The sequence below is a fragment of the Symphodus melops genome (genome assembly GCF_947650265.1).
Source record: "Symphodus melops genome assembly, chromosome: 2".
Classification (NCBI taxonomy): Eukaryota; Metazoa; Chordata; class Actinopteri; order Labriformes; family Labridae; genus Symphodus; species Symphodus melops.
Genome location: NC_136692.1, coordinates 22,917,027 through 22,940,926, shown reverse-complemented (window position 1 = coordinate 22,940,926; position 23,900 = coordinate 22,917,027). Strand labels below are relative to the sequence as shown.

General features: G+C 39.5%; 1 protein-coding gene across 1 annotated transcript; it reads right to left on the bottom strand.

Moving 5' to 3' along the window:
• Window positions 1-12,647: 12,647 nt before the first annotated feature.
• Window positions 12,648-23,115, bottom strand: LOC306820062 (uncharacterized protein). Its single transcript, XM_079337716.1, has 4 exons — window positions 22,913-23,115; window positions 22,566-22,661; window positions 21,449-21,551; window positions 12,648-13,842 (listed from the first exon to the last, which is right to left on the bottom strand). The coding sequence occupies exons 1-4, from the start codon at window positions 23,015-23,017 to the stop codon at window positions 13,622-13,624; spliced, it is 525 nt and encodes a 174-aa protein (XP_079193842.1). The 5' UTR covers window positions 23,018-23,115; the 3' UTR covers window positions 12,648-13,621.
• Between the last annotated feature and the right edge of the window lie 785 nt (window positions 23,116-23,900).

Here is a 23,900-nt window from a genome sequence, read left to right as displayed (position 1 = left end):
AAAGCGAATCATAAAACGTTGATGCAGACATATGGTAAGACTTCAACACGAAACAAAATAAATAAATAAAAAAAAAAAAAATAATAATAATAATAAAAAATAAATAAATAAATAAAATAAATAAATAAATAAATTAAAAAAAAATAAATAAATCTTAAGACATTGATGCAGAAATATGGTAAGACTTCAATGTAGATGGCAAGACGTCAATGCAGACATATGGTAAGACATTCGACGCGAAAAATACAAAGTACTGAATGAACCAAAAATGACTGAATAGGCCTGATTTGTTGTTTGTTGTTCGTTGATTTATGTTGTTGTCTTGTTTTACATATTGTGTCTAAAAAAGTCTCGAGCAATCAATTTTATGATCATAACATCCAGGGAACAAAATTTAGATTTCAAAAAATAAATAAATAAATAAATAAATTTCCAAACAAAATTATTACAGACTGTATTTATTTTGCAGCATATAGAGTGTGCATGCCTGTTTGTTGTTTAGTACATGTCAAAATAAATATAAACATTTTAATATCTTAATTCCTTTTGAAATGTTACATTGTTTAATACACTTAACTAACTACTAATGAGTAACATACTAAAATTGCTTTAGATAAGATATAACCTGTACAAACTATTTCTCTTGACAACTTTTTCATCAAATTTGTGAAACATCTAATATATTAGACCATGGGGAATCAAAATAGTAAAACTTCAACAAATAATTCACCCAGTATCAAATATAAAACTATGCTTGATTTACCCAGAACAGAACGTAAAGCTATGAAAGCCTTGTTAAAAGCCAATCCCAACTTAACTCTGTTACCTGACAAACCTGTCAAAAATATGACCCCGAGGGAATGGATTCAGAGCAAAATAGGTTTTTACTATGTAGAACCTTTTTTAAGCACGTTGGCTTCATGGACTGATAATCGTTATCCCATAGAAGGAAGTTTTGAAAAACACAAACTCGATCTGGTACGTGGTTATTTGATTGACAATACTTCTGTTTGTGATCCGATGTGGGATAAAGAATACATGCTGTCTGTATTCAGAGCATGGGAGTTGATGAGTTCTCAGTGGCCTGGCAACGTTAAAATTAATGACAAGGGGAAACGTAGAACCAACAAACACGCTGACTTTACGATGGTTCAAGCTGGTGTCAATGACATACAAGATTCCTGCTCTGATGTTACAGAGGGACAACATTCCAAGAAGTTAACACATGCAGTATCACATGCACCTCACATAGCTTTTGCAGCCGGACAGTCTGACGACGATGACATTTGTGAGTGGCTGATAGCTCGATCAGTGATGACTGACAGAGACTTGGGGAAGAATCCCTGTACTAGTAATGTGACTCCTACAATCGTGTTTCCATTCAAGCAGACAGTATCCAGTGAAGAAAAAGCCTGGAGAATGACTTGCATTATTTTGTGGTTAAAGAATGGTCGAAAGGTTTTTGAATCTATAGAGAGACGGAATGCTGGTAACACATCACTCATTGTTAAGGAACAAATGGCCTACACCTCTGAATGTATGAGGAGCGAATTTAAAAAGATTTTCTCCTTGTTGAAAACAGGACATGACATTAATCCTGTCGCAAAGAAGCTGTTTTGCGATTTTGATGCTATAATTGCAAGGTTTCAAGATGATCAAAAGGAAAGGATTGATCTTCATAAACCACTTGATTCAAAACTTCTGCATGGAATTTTATCTACAATTTCTGACAGTGACGTCAAAGAAGCTTATGTCAAACTTAAGCAATTGATTGATGAAGACAAGATGACTGAACAGGTCAGAATGGGTACTGGAAATGACGAATCAACTAGTTCTATTGGTAACACAAACATTACTGCTCCACTTGTTGTATTCGACGACAAAGTCATTAATAAACCTTTAACTCTCGCTGATATCTCTAGAATCACACAAGATGCACCACCGCCATTAAGTAATCCAAAGGGATTTATTAATTGGTGGAGCTCCTTGTTGACACATGGTTCAATGTCTGGGAAAGATCTTCGCTACATTCTCTGTACTTTGATGCCTAATATTAAAGTGGAAACGTTGATGGATGAATGTGATTCATTGAGTTATGATTATGATGGTCCTGTGGCTGGCGAAGTGGACTTGGAAGGAAAGTTTCCTTGGTTAACTAGAAAACATAAAGAAACTCACATTCAACAACTGACTGACTTTTTGCAAAAAAATGCAGCCCAAGATAGAGATGTGACACAAATCTTAAACTGTAAACGTCAACCTAATGAACACATGTCTGACTATGCATCCAGATTCCAAAAATGCTGGAAGGAACAAGCTAAACTTGACATTTCTGATAAAGATGATCCCTTCTTTACTTCAATGTTTCTGAATGGTATTGGTGATCAATCTGCATACACTCTGAAATTGTCTGCACCGAATGTGTATTCCTTGAGTCCAACTGAGCTGTTGAAGAAAATCAGAGAATTGGATGCTATTGGACTGTTCACTCCCGTTAACCCTGGTATGCTGAATTTTCAGATTCCTGTGACGGACACACGTTTAATGGCATGCCAGAACTTCCCTCAGAGAGGTAGAGGTATTTATAGAGACTACAACTTCTCACAGACCAGGCCGCCCTACAGGCCGGGCGCGTATCAGATTTCTCAGAGAGGGAGAGGATTCAACAGACGAGGAAGGTTCAGGAATACATCAGATGTTTGTTCATTCTGTTATCAGAAAGGTCATTGGGCAAGGGAATGCCATTTGAAGTGGCAAAGAAACGATCGACCTACAGGGAGATTTTATACTCCACCAGCAATCACAATGCCTCGACAAGATGCAAATGACTCTTATCAAACAGGTCAACCAAGTTTTGGTGCCAATCCACAGTTGAATAGAGAGGGACAAACGAATAGGACGGGTGACATGATATGGCGAAAATGACTCGACCAGTCTTGGGACGTTAATGATAACATTAAAATTATAATCAATGTTCCACAATTTCAGATTTCTAACACCCCTTCTGAGTTACCACAATTAAGCTTGTATGTTTCAGGTAAAAAGGTTCCTTTTTTGGTTGATACTGGAGCGACGCTATCTTGTTTAAACAAGAAAGATTTGATTTGTCCTATAACTTCAAAAACCGTTCAATCTGTAGGTATAACAGGGGTCCCACAAACTGAGCCATTGTCTATACCATTACAGATAGAATTGGATGACATACAACTCCAACACTCATTTATTGTAAGCTCCACTGTTCCTGTGTCCTTATTAGGTCGGGATCTGTTGAGCAAACTCAATGCTACCATTGTATGTTCAGATGATGGTGTTGAAATTCATATACCAACACACAGAGCATATCAACTATTTTCTGACATTGTTCATGATTCATATCATGCGACCTCTGTCTTGATAAATGTTGATTTTATCAACGAGCTGTTCACAATGAAAGGACTGAAACAATTAGCGTCGTGTCAAGCAGCAGTAGCAGCTCATATCCTGAAAATGAAGCCTGTTGATCAACCCTTTTCTGACTCAAAGATCGATCAAACACACATGAATGAGGTTCCACAATGCTTTTATGTTTCACCACATGGTCTTTTGTTGTTGTGGCGAAATATTTTTGGTATTGTTGAATTCTTCGTGTGTGCTATTCAAAACAACTTCCCCGACCTTGTCTATTTGCTGAATTCATGTTACCAACATCTTAATGAACTTCCAGACAATGAAGACCGAAATAAAGATTATATTATTTGGTCGTATGGAGATAACCCCACACATTTCTTCATAAAGACTCTATCTAATATAATCAAGCCACAAATTCAACTGGTTGACAAAGACATTTTGCTAAAACCTCCTTCAATATTGGCCTCTGTTCCATCTGAATTATGGGCATTGCATGCTAATCATGTTGGACTTTTGGATGTTCAGCCATACGAAGCTCACATTAACTATTCTAAATATCCAGTTTATGTGAAACAATATCCTTTGTCAAAAGAAAAAGAAGACGGCATCCGACCAGTTATCGAGAGCCTATTACAACAAGGAGTGATTGTCAAGAGGCGTTCACAAAATAATACACCTATAAATCCAATTTTGAAACCTGGTACTAATAAATATCGGTTTACACAGGATTTGAGGAAAATTAATGAAGCTGTCTTTCCAATGGCACCTGTTGTTCCTGATACGAATGCTATTTTGGCTGCGCTTCCAGCAGACTCAAAATGGTACACGGTTGTGGACCTTTGTTCTGCATACTTCTCGATTCCTGTACATGAAAATACACAAGACTTATTTGCATTTACTTATAAGGGTGAACAGTATGTATGGCTGAGGTTACCCATGGGTTTTATCGACTCAGCTTCTGTTTATTCGGCTGCAGTGAATGCACATTTGTCTCAATTGATTTTACCTGGTCCATCTTCGTTATTGTGTTATTGTGACGACATCATGATTGCGTCTCCTACTGACTCAGATTGCATACAAGATTCTTTAGCACTTTTGACACACCTTGCCTTAGGGGGACATCGAGCATCGCTTGCTAAACTTCAGTTTTGTCAACCAATGGTCAATTACTTGGGTTATGTTTTGAAGGATGGATGTCGATATCTATCTCCTGATAGGATCAAAACGATCATGGACATTACAAAACCACAGACGAAATCAGAAATGTTGTCATTTCTGGGGTTAGTTAATTATTGCCGAGCATGGCTTGCTGAGTACGCTACATACAATAAAGGACGCCCCTGAAAAAGTACAGTGGTCTGACGACATGAAACATGCCTTTCGGCATATAAAATTTCTTCTTTGTAGTGCACCGGCACTCGGTCTTCCAGACTATAACTTGCCATTTCATTTGTATGTTGCAGAAGATGGCCAAATTGTTTCAGCAGTCTTGGCACAGTCGCACGGTGGTGGCATGAGACCAGTGGCATATTACTCCAAATCGTTACCAGTAATAATACAAGGCATGGTCCCATGTTTAAGAGCCGTGGCAGCTGCTGCCATAATGGTTGAGAAAGCACAAACAATAGTTCTGGGTCATCCAATGACTTTACACACATCTCATACAGTAGATATTATTCTGCGCAACATCACCACGCAACACATGACGAGTCAAAGACGAAGTAATTACGAACATGTCTTGACAGGTACACAGAATTTGACTTTGTCCACTACAACGTGTACGAATCCAGCTCTTCATTTAAAATCATTGTTACATGCTGTTCAGCCTGAGGACAGTGATTATGTACATGACTGTATGGACTTAATCAATTCTACATCAAGCATTCGAGCAGATATATCGACTGCCATCACTATCTGCCCAAGCAGCGGAATTGGTCGCACTAACTAGAGCATGTATATTAGCTGAAGGTAATTCAGTTACTATTTATACTGACTCTAAATATGCATTTTCGGCAGCTCATGACTTCAGCAAAATATGGGCCAACAGAGGCTTCATAACTAATGCGGGTAAACCAATTCTGAATTGCAACTTAATAAAGGACTTATTGTCAGCCTTAATGCTGCCAGAACACATTGCTATTGTCAAATGTGCTGGGCATTCCAAAGGTGATTCTGATATAGCTAAAGGTAATAATTTAGCTGATCATCACGCAAAAGATGCGGCAATGAATGCTTCACTCCCACCTTGGCTGAATACTGAGATGACTATTACAACAATTTCTGATCCACCTTTCACTGTTACAGACTTAATATCGTTCCAAACTCAGGCTACAGAGTCTGAAGTACAGTCTTGGAAGGATAAAGGCTGTTATACGGATGGTGATGGATTGTGGAAAGATTTACGTCAACGAATTGTTTTACCAAAACTGGCTTATGACACTCTCATTGCCTATGTACATGGAATAAATCATGTTAATTATAAAGCTATAACAGATTATGTTTCCAGACTATTTTATGCAAAGGGAATAGGACAGCATGCCAGAGCATATACTCAAAGATGCTTGATTTGTGCCAGATGTAATCCACATGTTATCCCACCGAAACGACAACACTTACTTAAACCAGAGGGACCCTTTCAACACTTGCAAATAGATTTTACACACCTCCCAAAAGCTAAAGGATTTGCATACCTTTTAGTTATAGTGGATCGATTTTCAAAATGGCCTGAAGCCTTTCCTACAAGGAAAGAAAATGCGCAGACAGTGGTTAAGTGTTTGATGGAACATGTTATTCCGAGGTTTGGAATTCCTTATGGTATTGACTCTGATAATGGCACACCATTTACCTCTAGGGTGACTAAACTACTGGCATTAGCATTAGGCATCAAATGGACTTTTCACATACCATATTCTCCACAAAGTTCAGGACAAGTTGAACGAACTAATCGCACAATAAAGGACAAATTGATTAAGTATGGTCCATGTCTTATATTAACATCAATCACGACAAATGACTTGGGTTGATGCATTGCCTTTAACTTTGTTATCTATTCGATCCATGCCTAACAAAACTACTGGATTGTCTCCGCATGAAGTCCTAATGGGACGACCATTTCCTTTGGGTGTGATAATGCACGAAAAACCAGCTTTTGATCTGACACAATTACAAGAAATGCAACAGACATATGTTAAACATCTGTTTTCCTTTGTTTCCGAGTACTCCAGACAAGTGACTGATGCTTTGCCCTCACCTCCTGATACCCCCATCCATGATTTCCAACCGGGTGACTACGTCCTAGTTCGCAGCTTAAAACCAAAAGAAGGCGAGCCACGCTTTGGACCGCCCACTCAAGTACTCCTTGTTACAAGAACGGCACTCAAAGTAAAAGGTCAACCGCAATGGATTCACGCGTCCAGGGTCAAGGCAGCCCCGCAGACAACACCGGGAGCTGTGACATTGGAGACTGTGAACCCATCCACTTCGCAAGACGTGATAGCTACCAGCTACGTCATGGACAAGGGAAGTACAAACTGATGCAGAGATTCAAATATTTTAGGAAAAATCTTGTTCAAAATCTTACTATGGTATGTGGGGCAATATTCTGTTATTTGTTTCTCTTTTCTCTTCTGGACTCACCCGCACTTGTGCGTGAGCGTAAGGAACGCAACCTTGCTCAGGAACCATACATTGACATGGGCGAATTGAATCATAGACCTGTCAGCCTCCTGGACATGCAGTGTTTCTATCTTCCACTATCAGTAAATGCGTCACAACCTTTCTACATCGATAATGTTACCTTTGTGGAATTGACTGATGTAACCGATGTTCGTACAGTCTACCGCTCGGTGACAGACGAAGACGTGATCGCTTTGGCCTATCGTCCAATGGGGGATCTTCCGGAGAGAGCGACGACCCGATATTGTAATGATTTCTGGGCGAAACTTACTCCGAATTTTTTTGTCCAATATGATAAAAAAGCCTACTCCGAGTTTCAACCGGTCGTGATCAAGGCTACTCAACTAATACCTCCTTTAGTGTGTGTTAAACCCATCGCATTTCAACCCCAACATCACATGGGCTTTACGCGGAACTGTGCTGTCAATCTTTATGTGTACAGCTTGTGGCCCCTTCCGGCTATTGACCGCGTCGTTTGGCTTTGTGGGGAGAAATTGTATACATATATTCCTGCACATTGGCAGGGCAGTTGTGCACCGTATTGGATTCCGGATAATACTAAATTCAATCCATGGGCTATAGAACATCCGACCTTACTGCCTGCAGTTTGGCCGACCCCACAATCTGGTGATGCTAAACGTCAAGTAGTAGTCAAGGAAACTAATGTTGATCATGTGTATCGAGATCTTGATATGACTTTGACTAATAATCATCCTTTCGCTTCCAACTTATGGTATCGGTCCATGGAAAGTAAGGTTCGGAAACTGACTCAGAAATCTTGCTACGCGTGTTCACTTATACCACAATCAACACAAGAATTGTTTCCTACAGTGGCAACACCTCTTGTGGGTCAGGACGGTCTTCCATCTCTGTGTATATTAGCCTATCAGTATGTGATTCAGACACATCCTAATGTTGGCCTACTGTCACAGTGGCCTTTCTCGGGCAGGCCTATAATACGTCCGGACGATTTTCACATAGGCAAGACGAACGATTTAGTGCATAAAGTTGGTGGCGTCTTTCACAAGTTGACTCAATATGTGATTTATTCTAAACTCTCGATTAACCATAAAGATAAGACTAATACTTCAGAAATGCACGCTACAATTTTACATGTACCGGTGGACTATCCATCTTTGATGGGTTGCCCGTACTTTTACAAAAACCATATTGTACGTGTTCCCATTGACTTATCAACTGAATCCACCAGATTGTCGGGAACAGTGAACTCCTCTGCTGTTTTTGACATCTGCCTCTTTGGACAGACATTTGATCAGCACGAACAACGTTCAATGGGTTTTCTACAAAAGGAACAATGTCATTCTGTAATCGATCATGTCGGGGACTACGTTCAACTTTCCTCTTTGGGCACTTCAATTGTGCCTGGTTTTTATTGGTGTTGCGGACGAAACATATGGACTAGCCTCCCTCCGAAATTTAGGGGACGGTGTGGTTTGTGTGTGTTAAATGACTTGGTTTACTTGGTAGAACCTGTGGAATATTTACCGACGCACAAACATAACCATAGATTGCGACGAGATCTGACAACTGTACCAGGGTATGTACATCTTCAAAATACGGATCCGGTAGATTTAGCGAAACGTTATTATGACTTGGACCCCGATTTCCAGATCTTCACACACTCGCAATTGGTTTTCAAGACTATTTTTTGGAACACTGAACTTCAATATTCTAACCATTACCTCATTGCACTCACGCGACACGATTTGGCTTTGGTTGCTAATGAAACGCTCAAGGGCCTTCAAGCGTTGGGAAGTGAGGTCGCTTTAATTCGCCAATTTGTGATTGACAACAGAAAAGCACTGGACGCCATCACTGCAGCACAAGGTGGTGTATGTGCTATTGTTGGTGAAGGCTGTTGCACCTATCTTCCATCCGAATCTGAGGGTCTTGGCAATTTGACAAACGCCATTAACAATATTCGACGAATTCAGGAAGGTATTGTTAAAGTGAATCGTGATGTGCAATTCAATGGAGGTTATGACAATTTGAAACCTCTAGAGGATTTCTTTGATTTATTTAAGAAAAGTCCATTGACTGCTTGGGTTCTGAGCATTGCGGTTCCCCTCTTTGCCATGGTGATGATAGCTTCCATCATTGTGTGTTGTTGTTTTCCTATTTTTCGTGCATTGATTCTCAAATCTGTCAACTCAGTTACTAATTTAACTATGTTTCAGCATCCTGTTAGGAACGTGTCCTTCTACTGTCCTCCAGGGGTTGTGACAGGGGATCATGCATCATGCAGTCCAGAATCGACCTCTTCTGCAGATTCTGGTTCCATTTCCTACATCAATAATGTGGACTGACTGTGTGATGATGATGATGCTCTGCGCCTTACACCCTTATATCATTGACATAAGTTTATTAAGGGATTCTAATGACCCCAGACAGTGGAAGGGATTCCACGTCCCTTTGCCATGGGGATACACGTGCTGCATTTCCTATTGTAGGTGACACAACTTTTCTCCTGTTTATGAATAGACAGGGAGGTTAGTATTGTTGTTCTTTTTGCGCGATAGGTAAGATTTTTTATTTCTAGTTAACATGGGTTTTTGTTTGTTATTTTGGATTTGGGGCCGTGTCTTCCATGTCAAAGAAGGATGTAGTCATTTGAGTTTGCAGATATGTTTTTGTTTTAAATAATATCATGTGACATAAAAGAAAAAAAAAGAAAAAAAGAAAAGAAAGAGAGGGATGTGATATGAATAAGTATTAGATTTTGGTTTCATTTTGTGTTATGTTTTTATTTTATTTACTCTTGTTTATTCATTTTCTGTTTTAGATGTACTGTGTACTCACCATAAGAAAAAGAGATAGCAGAACACGGATTGGGTTTCTCCCTAGAAATAAGCAATTGAATAAAATATAGGGTTTTCCCACCGGTTCTGTTTAGTCAAATAGTACTCAGGAGTTCTTTTCATCCTAATTTCTTTCTTTGCACTAAAACATCTTGCAAATTTAAGTAAAGAGATAAGGTTTTGGTCTCCTGTAAGCAAGTTTATGGTCTATGAGTTGTATCTGTAATTTTCAACCACTCTTCTAACATTTTTATGTTATTTGGGTCAAGATAGAATAATTTTGATCTCTTATAGATATAAGACATGGACCATACTCTTGTAGAAGGTGATGGTGAGCGCCTGTTTTAGGAAAACCAAGATTTGGTTCCCCTAAAGAAAAACCTGTTACATAAAAAAAAGGGGGAACTGATAGTACGAATTTCTGTTGATACGTTCAGTTTGGATACATCTTGTAGAGAAAACTTTGCTGTGAGCAGACCATGATCTATTTAGAGAAGACATGACCATATTGGGAGAGACACACGAGGTATCATGAAAGTATAAGGTTTTGCCTCAGTAGACAGTTCAATGTTAAAGTGTTCCTCAAATATAGGAATGACATTTAAAGAGTAAAGGTCATGTGTTTCTTCATACCATGTACAGAAGTATCTAAAGTGGGAAGGAATTTGTGGCATCTGTTGTACTGTATATAAGGGCTCTACCTCCAATCAATAAACGTCTATTCCTCAGCCTGCACAACGTCTCAGTGTATCTGTCAGAATAGAACCACGGCCGTGATTATGCTGCATTAGTATTTTCCAGTCTGTTGATAGATTCAGCTTTAGGGACAATTATATTATTCAACCCATCACCGGTTCAAGTCCCGGCACGGACCAAGTCCGGAAACTGGTCTGGTAGCTGGAGAGGTGCCAGTCCACCTCCTGAGCACTGCCGAGGTGCCCCTGAGCAAGGCACCGAACCCCAAAAATCGCTCTGGGGCGCTCTCTGTGGGCAGCCCCCTCACTCTGAGACCTCTCCATTAATGCAGAGTGAAAACCGAATTTCCCCTCGCGGGATTAATAAAGTATATAAAAAATAAAAAAAAAGATCCATAAAACTTTTTTGCACGGCGTTGACCGAGCCATTCATCTCAGTTATGCGTCTCTCCACATTGTCAAGTTTTGTCCCAAAACCATCAAGAGTACTTATCTTGGTATTGATCGCGATGATAGTCGTACGTAGTGACTGCAGCTCACTTAGCACCGTAGCTAAGTCGATCCGCGAGCTGCTCTCATCGTTAGCATTATCGGCTGCCGCAGTAGTTGTAGTTTTGGGTCTCTGAGAGCCACGAGATCTGGAGCTGCTCTCACAGTCTTTAAGCGTTGTTTGTTTAGACATCTTGTAGAGCTAGTTAGAAGCGTTAATAACAAGGACTTTGTAAACTTTTTTTTTTTTTTTTTTAAAGGTTTGTTTTTGGCCTTTATGCCTTTATTGATAGGACAGTGGATAGAGTCGGAAACAGGGAGAGAGTGGGGAGAGACATGCGGGAAAGTGGCCACAGGCCGGACACGAACCCGGGCCGCCCGCGCGAGGAGCAAAGCCTCGCAACATGGTGCGCGCGCGCTGCCGCTGCGCTATCGGCGCCACCAGACTTTGTAAACTTTTAACAGAGTTGCAGGGAGCACCCACACCAAGCTGCCATCTTGGTCCGCGGCTCCACAGCGCCCCCAGCGCATGATGAAGTTTAAGCGAAACCAACACGGACACTAACTAAACATAGAATACACACTTCTCAACATTTTGTACAGTCCACCATCAACCTTAACCACTTGCCAGAATCTGTGTTTTTTGGCCAGGTGAAAGACCTTCAGTTGTCTCCAGTCTTTGAGTTGAAGACAATGTTGGAATAGCTTTACCCTGAAAACAGAGCAGAAGCCAGAAAATAAAAGCTTTTAATATCCAGACATGTCAGCACCTGGTGAAGTAATTGAGTAACTGGTCTTGAGCAACAGTTCTGTCAAAGCTGCAGCGATATTTCACAGTTCAGGGCAGCACAAATCATTTTAATTGCCCCTCAAAGCTTCTAGTTTAATCTCATAAAAGTGGTGAAAATCATTGAAGGTTTTCTAAAGGAAATTATACATCTTTATGAATGTGTTCTTCTTTTATATAACGACACAAAAATAACTTTACCAGGCACCAAGTATACATTCGTATATGAGGAGCCCCTTAAATGACTCTTAAAAAGACAAGAACTACGATAACCCCAAAAACATGGCTTCGAACTTCTTTTTAGAGACCAAGATTATATAAAACCTGATGGAAAATGATTGAGCTTATTAAATACAGGTTATTAATTATTTATGACATTAGGATTTGATTAATTAATTCAAGACTGTGATATTTTGTTTTTTTCCCCCTGCACTGAAAAAAATGTTCAGTTGAATGAACTTAATTTTATTAATTTTAGCAGTTGCACGAAACAAATTTGTCTAAATCCAGATGTATTTTTTAAGTTCATTCAACTCAATGTTTTAATGTATTTCAGATAAATTAAATATGTAGTTTTAGCTCAATTAGTTTAAGCTTTTCCAACTCAAATGTCCAACTAAAATTATGTTCAGTGAACTAAAATAAATTATGTTCCCTTAACTACTTTTAATAATTTGTTTTTGTAGATTCAGGTCAATTAAATTATTTAATTTAAACATAATAAAATTTAATTCAATCTACTTAAAAATGTTAAGAATATTGTCTTTACTTTGATTCAATAAAGCAAGCCAAATGTAATCAATTATTTTGTATTTATTACATGAAATGTATATGCATCAACATTTCCACATTAACCAGCCATTGCAGGCACACTGAATTAAATGCTCACTGCATGAACATACAATGCAGCACATAACCTTTTGAATATATAAAAAAGAAAGTATCAGTTTTCATACCAAACATGAACTTAGACCACAATGGAGGACAGTAGACACTATATTGTGATTCTGTCATGACCCAAAAATGCCACAAAAAGAGCAATAAGTAAGCATAACTAAGTATAAATAAAATTTAAAAAAAAGCTGGATTAACACAAAAAAAAAGAGACAAAAGAAATTCTAAATTGACCAGACTGTATAGTCTCACTCAAATATAAATGAACGACAACAAGCTTCTACTTAGTTTCTTCAGTGTAATAAAAGAACAGGCTCCTTTGTTCTTTTCTTCCGGTCTCTTTTGAGCTGTTTGCAATCCTCCAATACAGGACATAATGCATCTTTAATAACAAAATTAACAATCCGGGTGTGTGGCTGTCCAACAGAAAGGGTTTTCTTTGATCTGTTCCTCTGAAATGAACATGCTCTTACTGATTTAGTTGTTTCTAAACTGAAACATATTCTGGATATGTATAAGTGAACGTTCCCTTAATGGGGGTCAACACCAAACTTTTTAAACAGATGCTAGGACTAGTTTGCAAATGTTCTCATGGGCATATTTGTGTTTAACATCATGTTCAACATTTAGATGTATTGGACCTCAACATGTGTTATTTCACAACCAAATTAAAAGACAGTCCTGCAATATTTGTTGTTAACATTGAACATTATAAGAGGATCCTGTCCTCTCACATCCGAATAACAGTCCAGGAATATTTATTTTTAACATCCAACATTTAGCGATGCATTTGACTTCAGAGTGAATGTTCTCTTGACCCCCCGACCCAAAAAACATGTACTGTGCATTACATGTAGAGTGTGGCTTTAGCACTCCTACAGTCCTCCAGCAATCATTTTGTTCCGTAGTCCAAGAACTCTGGGTGACAGCTTTCCCCTTTCCATCTGCATCAGTACCTTCTGGATGAACTCGTAGTAGTATCTTAGCTCTTTTGGGTAAGTCATGTTTAGAGCATAAATGACTCCAAGCATCATTGCGCAGGCTTGAGCTTCAGATCCAATGTTGTCTAGAAGAATTTCTCCCTCAATATCGCTCCCTCCAGGAAATACACCGGACCATTGGTTCACAACTGATGGATTTATTCTTCGTTTGCTTTCACCTTCAATCCACTTGTGTTGGCTTAAATCCACCTTCAAACTCGTTGGCTGCATACTCCTTGGAGAGAAAGAATCGAACGAAAATGATAACAAAAATCTTGCTTCTTAAAGAAAAGGTTTAGTTGCTTAATAAACAAAAAACAACAGAGACCCATCTCATATACCGGTACTCTCCTCATGCTTTCAGTGTGTGTCACACACTTTTTGTTCCCCCCCCGCAACAGGTGTAACGTACTTATTTCCTACTTACAATAAATTAAATATTTCAAATAACATTTAAATAAAAACAAACAATATGACATAAATTATATTTATGGCAGTTAAACTCCCACCAAATCACAACCCTTGTGATTTCACTTCACAGCTTTACTTTGCAATGAACATAAAAAGAAACATAATCATGGAACCATAACATTCATTCTGCTTCAAGCAGTAGAACAGTTTTCTGTACTGGCCTATCAAGATAGACTGAACTACTGATACGTTTTCCCTGGCTGTTTAAGGTCCTGTCACTCATCAACAGCTTCAACTTTCTGACTCTACCATCAGAACTGGGATAAACTTCTACAACTCTTGCTAATTTCCACTGGTTTCGCGGAGAACCATCATCTTGTAGAATGACAATGTCATTAACCTTTGCTTCTCTCTTATCTTTTTGCCACACTTGGCGTTGTTGGAGATTAAGGAGATACTCTTTCTTCCACCTTGTCCAAAACTCGTTCGCCAAAAACTGAACCTGACGCCATCGTTTATGGAGGTACAAATCCTGACTCACAAACTGACCAGGAGGAGGCAGTACTATACTGGACTTCATCATAAGAATATGATTTGGTGTGAGTGGCTCAAGACTTGTGGGATCATTTAAATGCTCTAAAGTCAAAGGTTTACTATTTATAATAGCCATAACTTCATACAAAAATGTCCTAAGTGACGCACTGTCAAGTCTCTTAGCAGACTGATCTAGAATCGCTGTTAGCACGCTTCTGATTGTTCTTATTTGTCTTTCCCATATGCCTCCCATGTGGCTGGAAGATGGGACATTCATTATGAACTCACAACCGAGTTCTTTCATCTGTTCTTGATTCAGATCCTTCATTGCTTTCATGAACTCTCCCTTTGCACCTACAAAGTTAGTGCCTTGATCACACCTCAACTGTCTTACATTTCCTCGTATTGCAATGAATGCACGCAATGCATTGAGAAAAGCATCTGTGGTGAGGTCATCTAACATTTCAAGGTGTACTGCCCTGGAACAGAGACATGTGAAAAGAAGACCATACTTCTTCAGCTCCTTTCTGGCTTCCTTCGCATAAAACGGTCCAAAACAGTCTATGCCACAATATGTGAATGGAGGTGTCGTTTCCATCCTCTCTTCAGGCAAATCAGACATTTTTGGGTCTTGCGTGTTCCTTCTGTACTTTCTGCATGTTGTGCACTTATAGATGTGTGAAGCTACAGCACTGCTGCATCCAATGACCCATATTCCGTTGGAACGCAACTCATTTGCAGTTAGCCCTCTTCCTTGATGATGAACCTTCTCGTGGAAATGCCTTATGAGTAAGGATGACACATGGCTTGACCTTGGCACAACAGCAGGATGCTTGACATGTGGGTGAAGGGCAGATCGTGTCAAACGTCCTCCAACCCTGAGCACCCCGTGCTCATCTACAAATGGACTTAGTTTGTGTAGCTTGTTTGCCTTGTCTTTATGGTTTATTTCTTTGTGTTGCTCTATACTCTTGATTTCTTTGACGAATGCTTCCCTTTGAACCAACTTGATTATGAAAAGCTCCGCTTCCTGCCTTTCATCGATACTTGTAGCCTCGCCTGTTTTAGGTTTGAGACCTTTGATTTGCTTAGCATGACGTTTGAGACAAGCAATTGCCTTGACAGCTCTTTTCCAATCAGAAAACTTTTCTATACGGTCCAGCAACGTCCTTTCTTCCTTTGCTCTTGTGTTGAGCACTTGAACCTTTCGAAGCTCTGGATCATCGTCGACTACTTCTCCCACCATAACATCTCCAATGGGTAAGTCCCTTTTCCAAAGAAAGTCTGGGCCTGTGAACCAGTTTGAAGTGACAAGCTGTTCTGCCATTAGACCTCTTGAGGAATGGTCTGCAGGATTATCTTGAGACTGTACAAAATGCCATTGTTTAGGATCTGTAGTGGACTTGATTCTTTGGATCCTGTTAGCTACAAACACATGAAACCGTCTGGCTTCATTGTTTATATACCCAAGTACGACCTTTGAATCTGTCCAAAAGTGTTCTTGAATATCGTCTATTTCAAGCTCATTTCTGAGCATAACACTTGTCTTTGCTGCTACCACTGCTGCAGATAATTCAAGTCGTGGTATTGTAGTCACTTTGCTAGGGGCAACATGTGCCTTCCCGAGAACTAGTGAGCAATGGATTTCTCCCTTTGGGTTGGTTGCTCTGAGGTAAGTACATGTGCCATAACCTGTGATGCTAGCATCTGAGAAGTGGTGGAGCTCATACTGCTTGACGTCTCCAAAGTTTGATGGAATGTAGCATCTTTTGATACTGATGTTAGACAAATTTTGGAGATCTTGCAGCCACAATTCCCATTGTGCTCTCAGTTCTTCCGGCAGTGGCTCATCCCACTGAACTTTGTCTCGACATAGTTGTTGTAAGATCTGCTTTCCACGGAGGATGAAAGGTGCTACAAACCCCAATGGGTCGTAAATGGAAGCTACTGTGGATAGCACTCCTCTTCTTGTCAGTGGATGCTCTTTAATAATAACTCTAAACTGAAAGTTATCAGAAGACACACACCACTTAACACCAAGAGCTCTTTCCACGAGCGGCTCTCTTAAGGCCATATCCAGGTCCTTGACACTTTCAGTGCATTCTTCTTTTGGTATTGATTTCAACACCTCTTTACTGTTGGAAATGAACTTGTGTAGTCTGAGCTTTCCTGAACTACAAAGCTCCCTTGCTTGTTTGATGAGCTGAATTGCTTCAGCATCAGATGTTACACTCACCAGTCCATCGTCAACATAGAAATTCCTTTGGATGAATGCAACTGTTTTTTCATCAAACTGATCTTGACCTTCAGTGGCTAGATGTTTAAGACCAAAATTGGAACACCCGGGAGAGGAGGCTGCACCAAAGAGATGGACTTTCATCCGAAAAACTGACGGAGGAGACTCTAGATCACCATTCTCCCACCATAAGAACCTCAGGTAGTCCTGGTCTTCAGGCCTGACATGGAACTGATGAAACATACGTTCCACATCGCACATGACAGCGATTGGACCCTTACGAAACCTACAAAGCACTCCCACCAAGGTGTTTGTGAGCTCTGGTCCAGTCAGAAGGTGATCATTTAATGAAGTGTCCTCGAATTTCGCAGAACAGTCGAACACAACCCTTATCTTCCCAGGCTTTTGAGGGTGGTATACCCCATGATGTGGAATATACCAGACTGGTTGATTGTTCAGTTCTTCTGCTGGTACCCTTTCTGCATCACCACGAGCGATAACATCATTCATAAAGTTCACGTAGTCTTCACAATAACTTTTGTCTCTCTTAAACTTTCGTTCTAAGCTCTTTAAACGCTGGACAGCACATAATCTATTGTTGGGTAGATTTGGTCGGCCTTGTTTAAAAGGTAAAGGCATTTCATAATGCCCATCTTCCTTGTGTCTGATTCCTTCTTTCAACTTAGTCAAGAAGTGAAGATCTTCCTGAGAAACAGGTGACTCATCTACAACCTTCTCACAGAAATCAGATTCTAATGCTTTGATTATGTCATCTGGAGCAATCGTTTCTCTAATCTGAGTCTTGCAAACATAATGAACTTCACCTCTGAGCTTCACTGCTGGTTTGAGCTCAGGTGTCACTTGTTTAACAATGATGCGATGACTTACACCAACTGTATCACCATATTGTTCACATGGGTGGCCATAACTTACTATGCTCCAACCTAGGTCAGTTTTCTGAGCAAAGGGTTGGCTTTCTTCCCCACACACAACTTCCCATGGCATTAGAGCCTGTGGGCAATTATACCCGATCAACAGACCAATTTCACACTCCTTTAGTGGAGCAATGTGCTCTGCAAGATGCTCCAAGTGAGGCCATGCTTGAGCAGTCTCTGGGGTTGGGATATGATCTCGATTAGCAGGAATGAATTCCCGAGTGTAAACTGTTGGCACTGTGATCTTCTTAGAGGAAGACAGTCCTCTTATTTGGAGGCCATTGATTCTGTTACAGGCTATGACTGTTCCCTTTGATGACATTGTAGACAGTTTTAGTTTCACTTGTTCTGTGTTTGTGTCTAGTGTATCTGCTACTTCTTCAAGAATGAATGAAGAGTTACTTTGCGAATCTAGCAGAGCATAGACAAGAAACTCTTTGCTTGGCTCACTTGGTGATGACACATAGACAGGTACAATTGCTGAAGTCTGTGTACCGCTGCCTTCTTGCACAACTCTGTTGGACATGATTTCTTTGATGTCCTCTTGTGGTTGAGCTGACGATGTCTTTTCTTTACTGTGACTTACTTCTTTAGATTTTTCTCTCTTTGGTTCTTGTTTTGAGCGATCTTCGTGTAGACATGTTGGATGACGTTTTGAGCAGGTGTTGCAGACCATCCGGTTTCTACAGCTCTTGGAATGATGACCTGGACTCAAACAACCAAAACACAGCTTCTCAGTTTGAATGAACTTAACTCGGTCAGTAATTGGTCGTTCCATAAATTTCCAACACTTCTGCAAGGCGTGTCCTGTTTTCTTACAGAACACGCATGTGTCTACACTTCTTTCACTAGTGTTTGTTGTGAAGATCTTGACCCCTGCAGTTTGATTCTTTGAGACTGTTACGTGTTGAAGCTTGCCCTTTGCCTTATCAGGTTCACCTTGTCTTAATGCATTATAAGACGTTATAGGGTTGCACGCAATGCTAGCTTCCATTGTTAGGAATGTCACAAAATAACTAAAGCTTGGGAACCTTCGGTGTTCCAGTTGGTACTGTGTGGCTTTTCGATTCCATCTGGTACTTAGCCAATCAGGTAGTTTGGCTGTGAGTCTCTGATTCTCAATCCCATCATTAAGAACATCAAGATCAAGAATTTGAGACATAGCAGATTCACAACTGCGCAAAAAGTCCACAAATCTCCTTAGATCAGAACTTTCTCTGGCAGCTATTTTTGGCCAGGCATGTAGTCTGTCTCTGAGAGCCTTGGCTATCATGAAGGGCTCCCCATATCGTTCATTGAGAAGGTCCCATGCTGCATTGTAGGAGTCTTTTGAACCAATCAGAAAGTAGCCTTCTAAAGCTTCCTTAACTGCTCCTCCAACATATTTCTGTAGGAAGAAGATTTTCTCTGCAGTTGGTATATTCTTCCTCTCAATTAGTGTCTGAAAGGATGACTTCCAATGACTGAACTTCAGTGGATCTCCACTAAATATGGTAGGTTCTGGGATAGGTAACCTATTTGCTGATATAGCCTCAGCCAACACTCTCACAAGCTCTCTTGTATCATCTTGATGCACACTTCTTGGAGTCACAACCGTGTCTGATTGTTGGTACTGATTTAACGGTTTTACCTGATTGTATGCTTGCACAACTGAATCAGAATTTTGTTGTTTAATTCCTTGTTCTGGATAGAACTCATTATCATCATAGATTTTAAGCCTCGCTCTGGCTGCATTCAGCCTTTTAAGCTCTTCCAAGCGCTCAACTTCTCTTTTCAAGTTTTCCACAGACTCTCTTCTTACAGCATTCTCTTCTTGCTGTTTCCTTGAAAGAGCAGCTTCTCGATTCTCCCTTTCTATCTTACGCTGAGCCTCTTCCTTTTCTTCTTGAAGACGACGAGTTATTGCAGCTACTTCTTGATCTGCAGCTATTAGCCTTTCCTCTGCTTCAAGTTTTTTCAGTTTTTCTCTGCAGCTCTCTTGCTCAGCCATGACTTGCAGTACAGCCCGTGTAGCTGCGTATTCTGCAGCTGCTTCTTGTCTTTGGACTGAGGTCGCATTAGAGCAGATAGAACTAGGTTTAAGGAGGTTAGAGACTGTAGGTAAAACACTAGAGCATGAAGATGCAAATACTGAGCTGTTATTAGGCCAAATCAGATTTTCTGTGATCCCTTGAATTTGACATTGAGTGTTCTGTACAACAATCTTTGTGATCGATATAGAATTGTCCAGCTTGCGTCGCATCTCTTGAGGTGGGATATCAATCCCTCTGTATTCATCGTACACTATATTCAGTTCGGACAGTTCTCTTTCAATAGTATTGATGTGTTCTTGTAGGATGTCGCTAGGATCCTGTCTTATCGCAGATTTTTTAGCTACCTTAGTCAGAGCCTTCCAGCGTTCATAAATGCTGTCAAAGCGCAGCTGTAGTCCCTTCATTTTTTCATCATGAAAGTCTTTCCCTTTTTCTGTTAATGTGCGAGCTCTTTCACTTCTGCGTAACTCAGGCTGCTCTACCTGTACATTGTAAGGCTCTTCTATCTGTTCTGTAGGTGCTGTCCCTTGACACTCTTCATTAGATTGTGACATTTTACATTACCTATGAACCTTTCACCCTTAAGCACAGTAGTAAACAAAGAACCCTTTTGCAAATGTGAATGAACTAAACTTATTACTGAGCTAAACTAGATCAGTTCACTGTGTTTCAAAGTCAAACCTTCAAATACCATTAAACTTGAAAATATTTCTTGAAAATATTTTACCATTAGCAGTCCTTGTGACAATATCTCAAACTTAGAATGAATGGAATGGATAAACATTTCCAAATACCAAAATGTAAATAAAGTTCTTCCTTTTATGAAGAAATTAATTACCTTCCTTAGAACTTAAATCAATAGAAATAAATCAATGCTTTAACATTTCTTATTAAACACTGATATTGTTAGGCTTCACACAGTCCCTTAAGGTTTTTTCAATCCTTGTGTCACTCTTCAGAACATGCACTATGATGTCTGACTTATGGACGTCTTCATGAAAAAACTGATGAACACATGTGTCCTTAACACTATACAGTGGCTTATCTGTTTCCCGTCTTGATGCGCCGTCGGGCACGAGCAGGGAACGTAGTGTCCGCGGTGGCTTGAGATGACTGTCGGGCACGAGCAGGGAACGTGGTGTCCGCGCAGGGTCGAGTTTGACTATCGCTCCCTCCAGGAAATACACCGGACCATTGGTTCACAACTGATGGATTTATTCTTCGTTTGCTTTCACCTTCAATCCACTTGTGTTGGCTTAAATCCACCTTCAAACTCGTTGGCTGCATACTCCTTGGAGAGAAAGAATCGAACGAAAATGATAACAAAAATCTTGCTTCTTAAAGAAAAGGTTTAGTTGCTTAATAAACAAAAAACAACAGAGACCCATCTCATATTACCGGTACTCTCCTCATGCTTTCAGTGTGTGTCACACACTTTTTGTTCCCCCCCCGCAACAGGTGTAACGTACTTATTTCCTACTTACAATAAATTAAATATTTCAAATAACATTTAAATAAAAACAAACAATATGACATAAATTATATTTATGGCAGTTAAACTCAACATGAATACCAATGTCATCAAAATGTCTCGGCCGTCCTCCCTCCTTGTTGATGACATAAATGCCCATAGGAGATTTCTTTATGTCTTTCAGGATGTCATCTCCTCCGATGTCCTGTAAATTTTGAGAAAAAGTAAACAAAAGAAAACATTTATTATGACTGGGCATAAATAAAAGGCTTTACATTTGTCAGGAAAAGTTTCTCTTTGATTTAACTATTGCGCAGTTGGCCTTATGTTACCTATATTAGGTTGTGCTTTTACCTTTATTGTCAGTGACCCACACAAAGCATAATATAAATAGATTTATTTGTTTCCTATACACTGCTATTTAGTTGTGGTATAGTATCTTACCCAAAAGATGGCGCTATTATCTGACTGAGGCTTTGGCACATACATGCCGTTATTACTGCCAGTGAAGCCGCCTCCCCTTATACAATTACTGCGTTAGGCTGACTTCACACCAGTGAGCAAGATCGGTAACTAAACTTGGCAAAAATGTAGTAGAAAGAGCGAAACAGCTGAACAGAAACTGCATGTTTCCTACACTGCCCTGAAACAGTGTAATTCTGTAAAACAGACTGAAATATTTTCTTTAATGTCATTGTAAGGTTATGACGAACCTTCAAAAAAAAAAAACTTGAAGCATAGGAAATGGTCAAAAGTAAGGATTTTCACATACACATGCTTCCAACCTAACATAGGTGTATATACTTACTACTACGAATAATGATAACACTAAAGTTCAATGGGATGAGCCATTTTTTTTAAATTAAATCAAATTAATTTCCTTGGTTTACTTTTAGCAAACAGGTATAGCCAAGTATGCGGTCTAATCTTTATTTACTGCGCAGTTGCTGCTTTAAGTTTGTTGAACACACATCTGGCACTGGTCCCTCAGAGATTAAATTCTGTTGTTCAGCTCTGTGCCTTTAGCTACAGCTGCCACTGTCGTGCTGTTGACGTTTAATGTAGTTGAGATAATAGTTATATATAATAATATAATATTATATAATATATATTATATAATATATATTATATTATAGCTATAATATAATATAATAATAGCTAAAAGACATGTGAGGACACAAGACAGACATGACAGGCAAATGCAAAAACAATGCCTCACCATATACTCCTTTATCAGATGAGCATCATCTTCTCCAAGGTATATGCAAAGTCCCTTGAGGACTGCTCCTCTTCTCAGATTGATGTCACTTGTCTCCTGAATGAAAAGATTAGGCTGAAATTATTAAAATTCTTCTTGATGCATCTATACCTCCAGATAATGTACAGTGTACACGTTACATATTCACAACCCATGTTGGCTTAAAAAAATAAATACATGTGACTTGAAAAATGTACTAGGAATGCCCCCTTTTTTCAGATTCTGTCAGATGAAAGGCCACGTCACCTCCCTTTCATCCTTTAGTGTATAAGACTATTGATATTCCAAAATTGTGTTCACATATTTACCTCTTGCAAGACTTCCAGATGTTGGGCAAGTTTCTGGCCAACCTGAGCTCCCTTTTTCTGAAAAACAGATTTCAGCTGGGGTAGGTGCTTATCCAACTGGGCCATAAATGTTGTTTCGAGAGGTAATGTTGTTATTCTCTGGAATTCAGCATTTAACTGTAAAACAAAAAATGAAGATAGGACAAACAGCAATGTTGTCTTCAGTTATCAGTGAGTTGGATCTAGGAAAATTCTCCAAGAAGGAACACTACGTTATTTTAGTATGCACACAGTAAGCTTTTTGGAGCATTTTACTGTATTATTCAAGTAAAAGTAATGAGCAAACTCTATAGATTTTGTAAGGCAAGGTTATTTATATAGCACATTTCAACAACAAGGCAATTCAAAGTGCTTTTTCTACCAAAGGTTAAACGTTTGTAAGCAGACAAACTAAAAATATTCTATACATGTAGAAGGCTACTTAAAATATGTACAGTACTTCAGTACTTAATTATTTTACCCTCTCAGCCAGGAAAAGCAAAATAGTAAGTTAATGTGAGCTTGATGAGCTGACATAACATGTGAAGGCTGTCGCCAAACGGGTCCGTTTATAACGTGATTTATAGTGTTAGCGTTACTAGCCTGTTGTGATGCTCTCATAACGTTGCGGGGGATTACCCCCCCTCCCCTCCTCACCCCCGTAATACAACCTGACTTAACTTGCTCCGGTTTATCATTTGTGCCTATTTCATTTAGGTTGAGGTAGTCGCGTGTCGAAGCTTCCAAACAGGAGGACAGGTCCAGACAAACTTCCAGACAGGATCATGACAGTACACGTTAATGTTCTCTACCAAAATAAAAGCACCGAGACATTACGAGCTAACTTTATGAATACCCCATCGAAATGCAACAGAAACGCAATGTTCGCACATTTCTAACAAATATTACACATACGTTTTTGCTGAAAGTAATTTATTTATTTTTTCTCTTTTCAGATAGTAAATGGCTA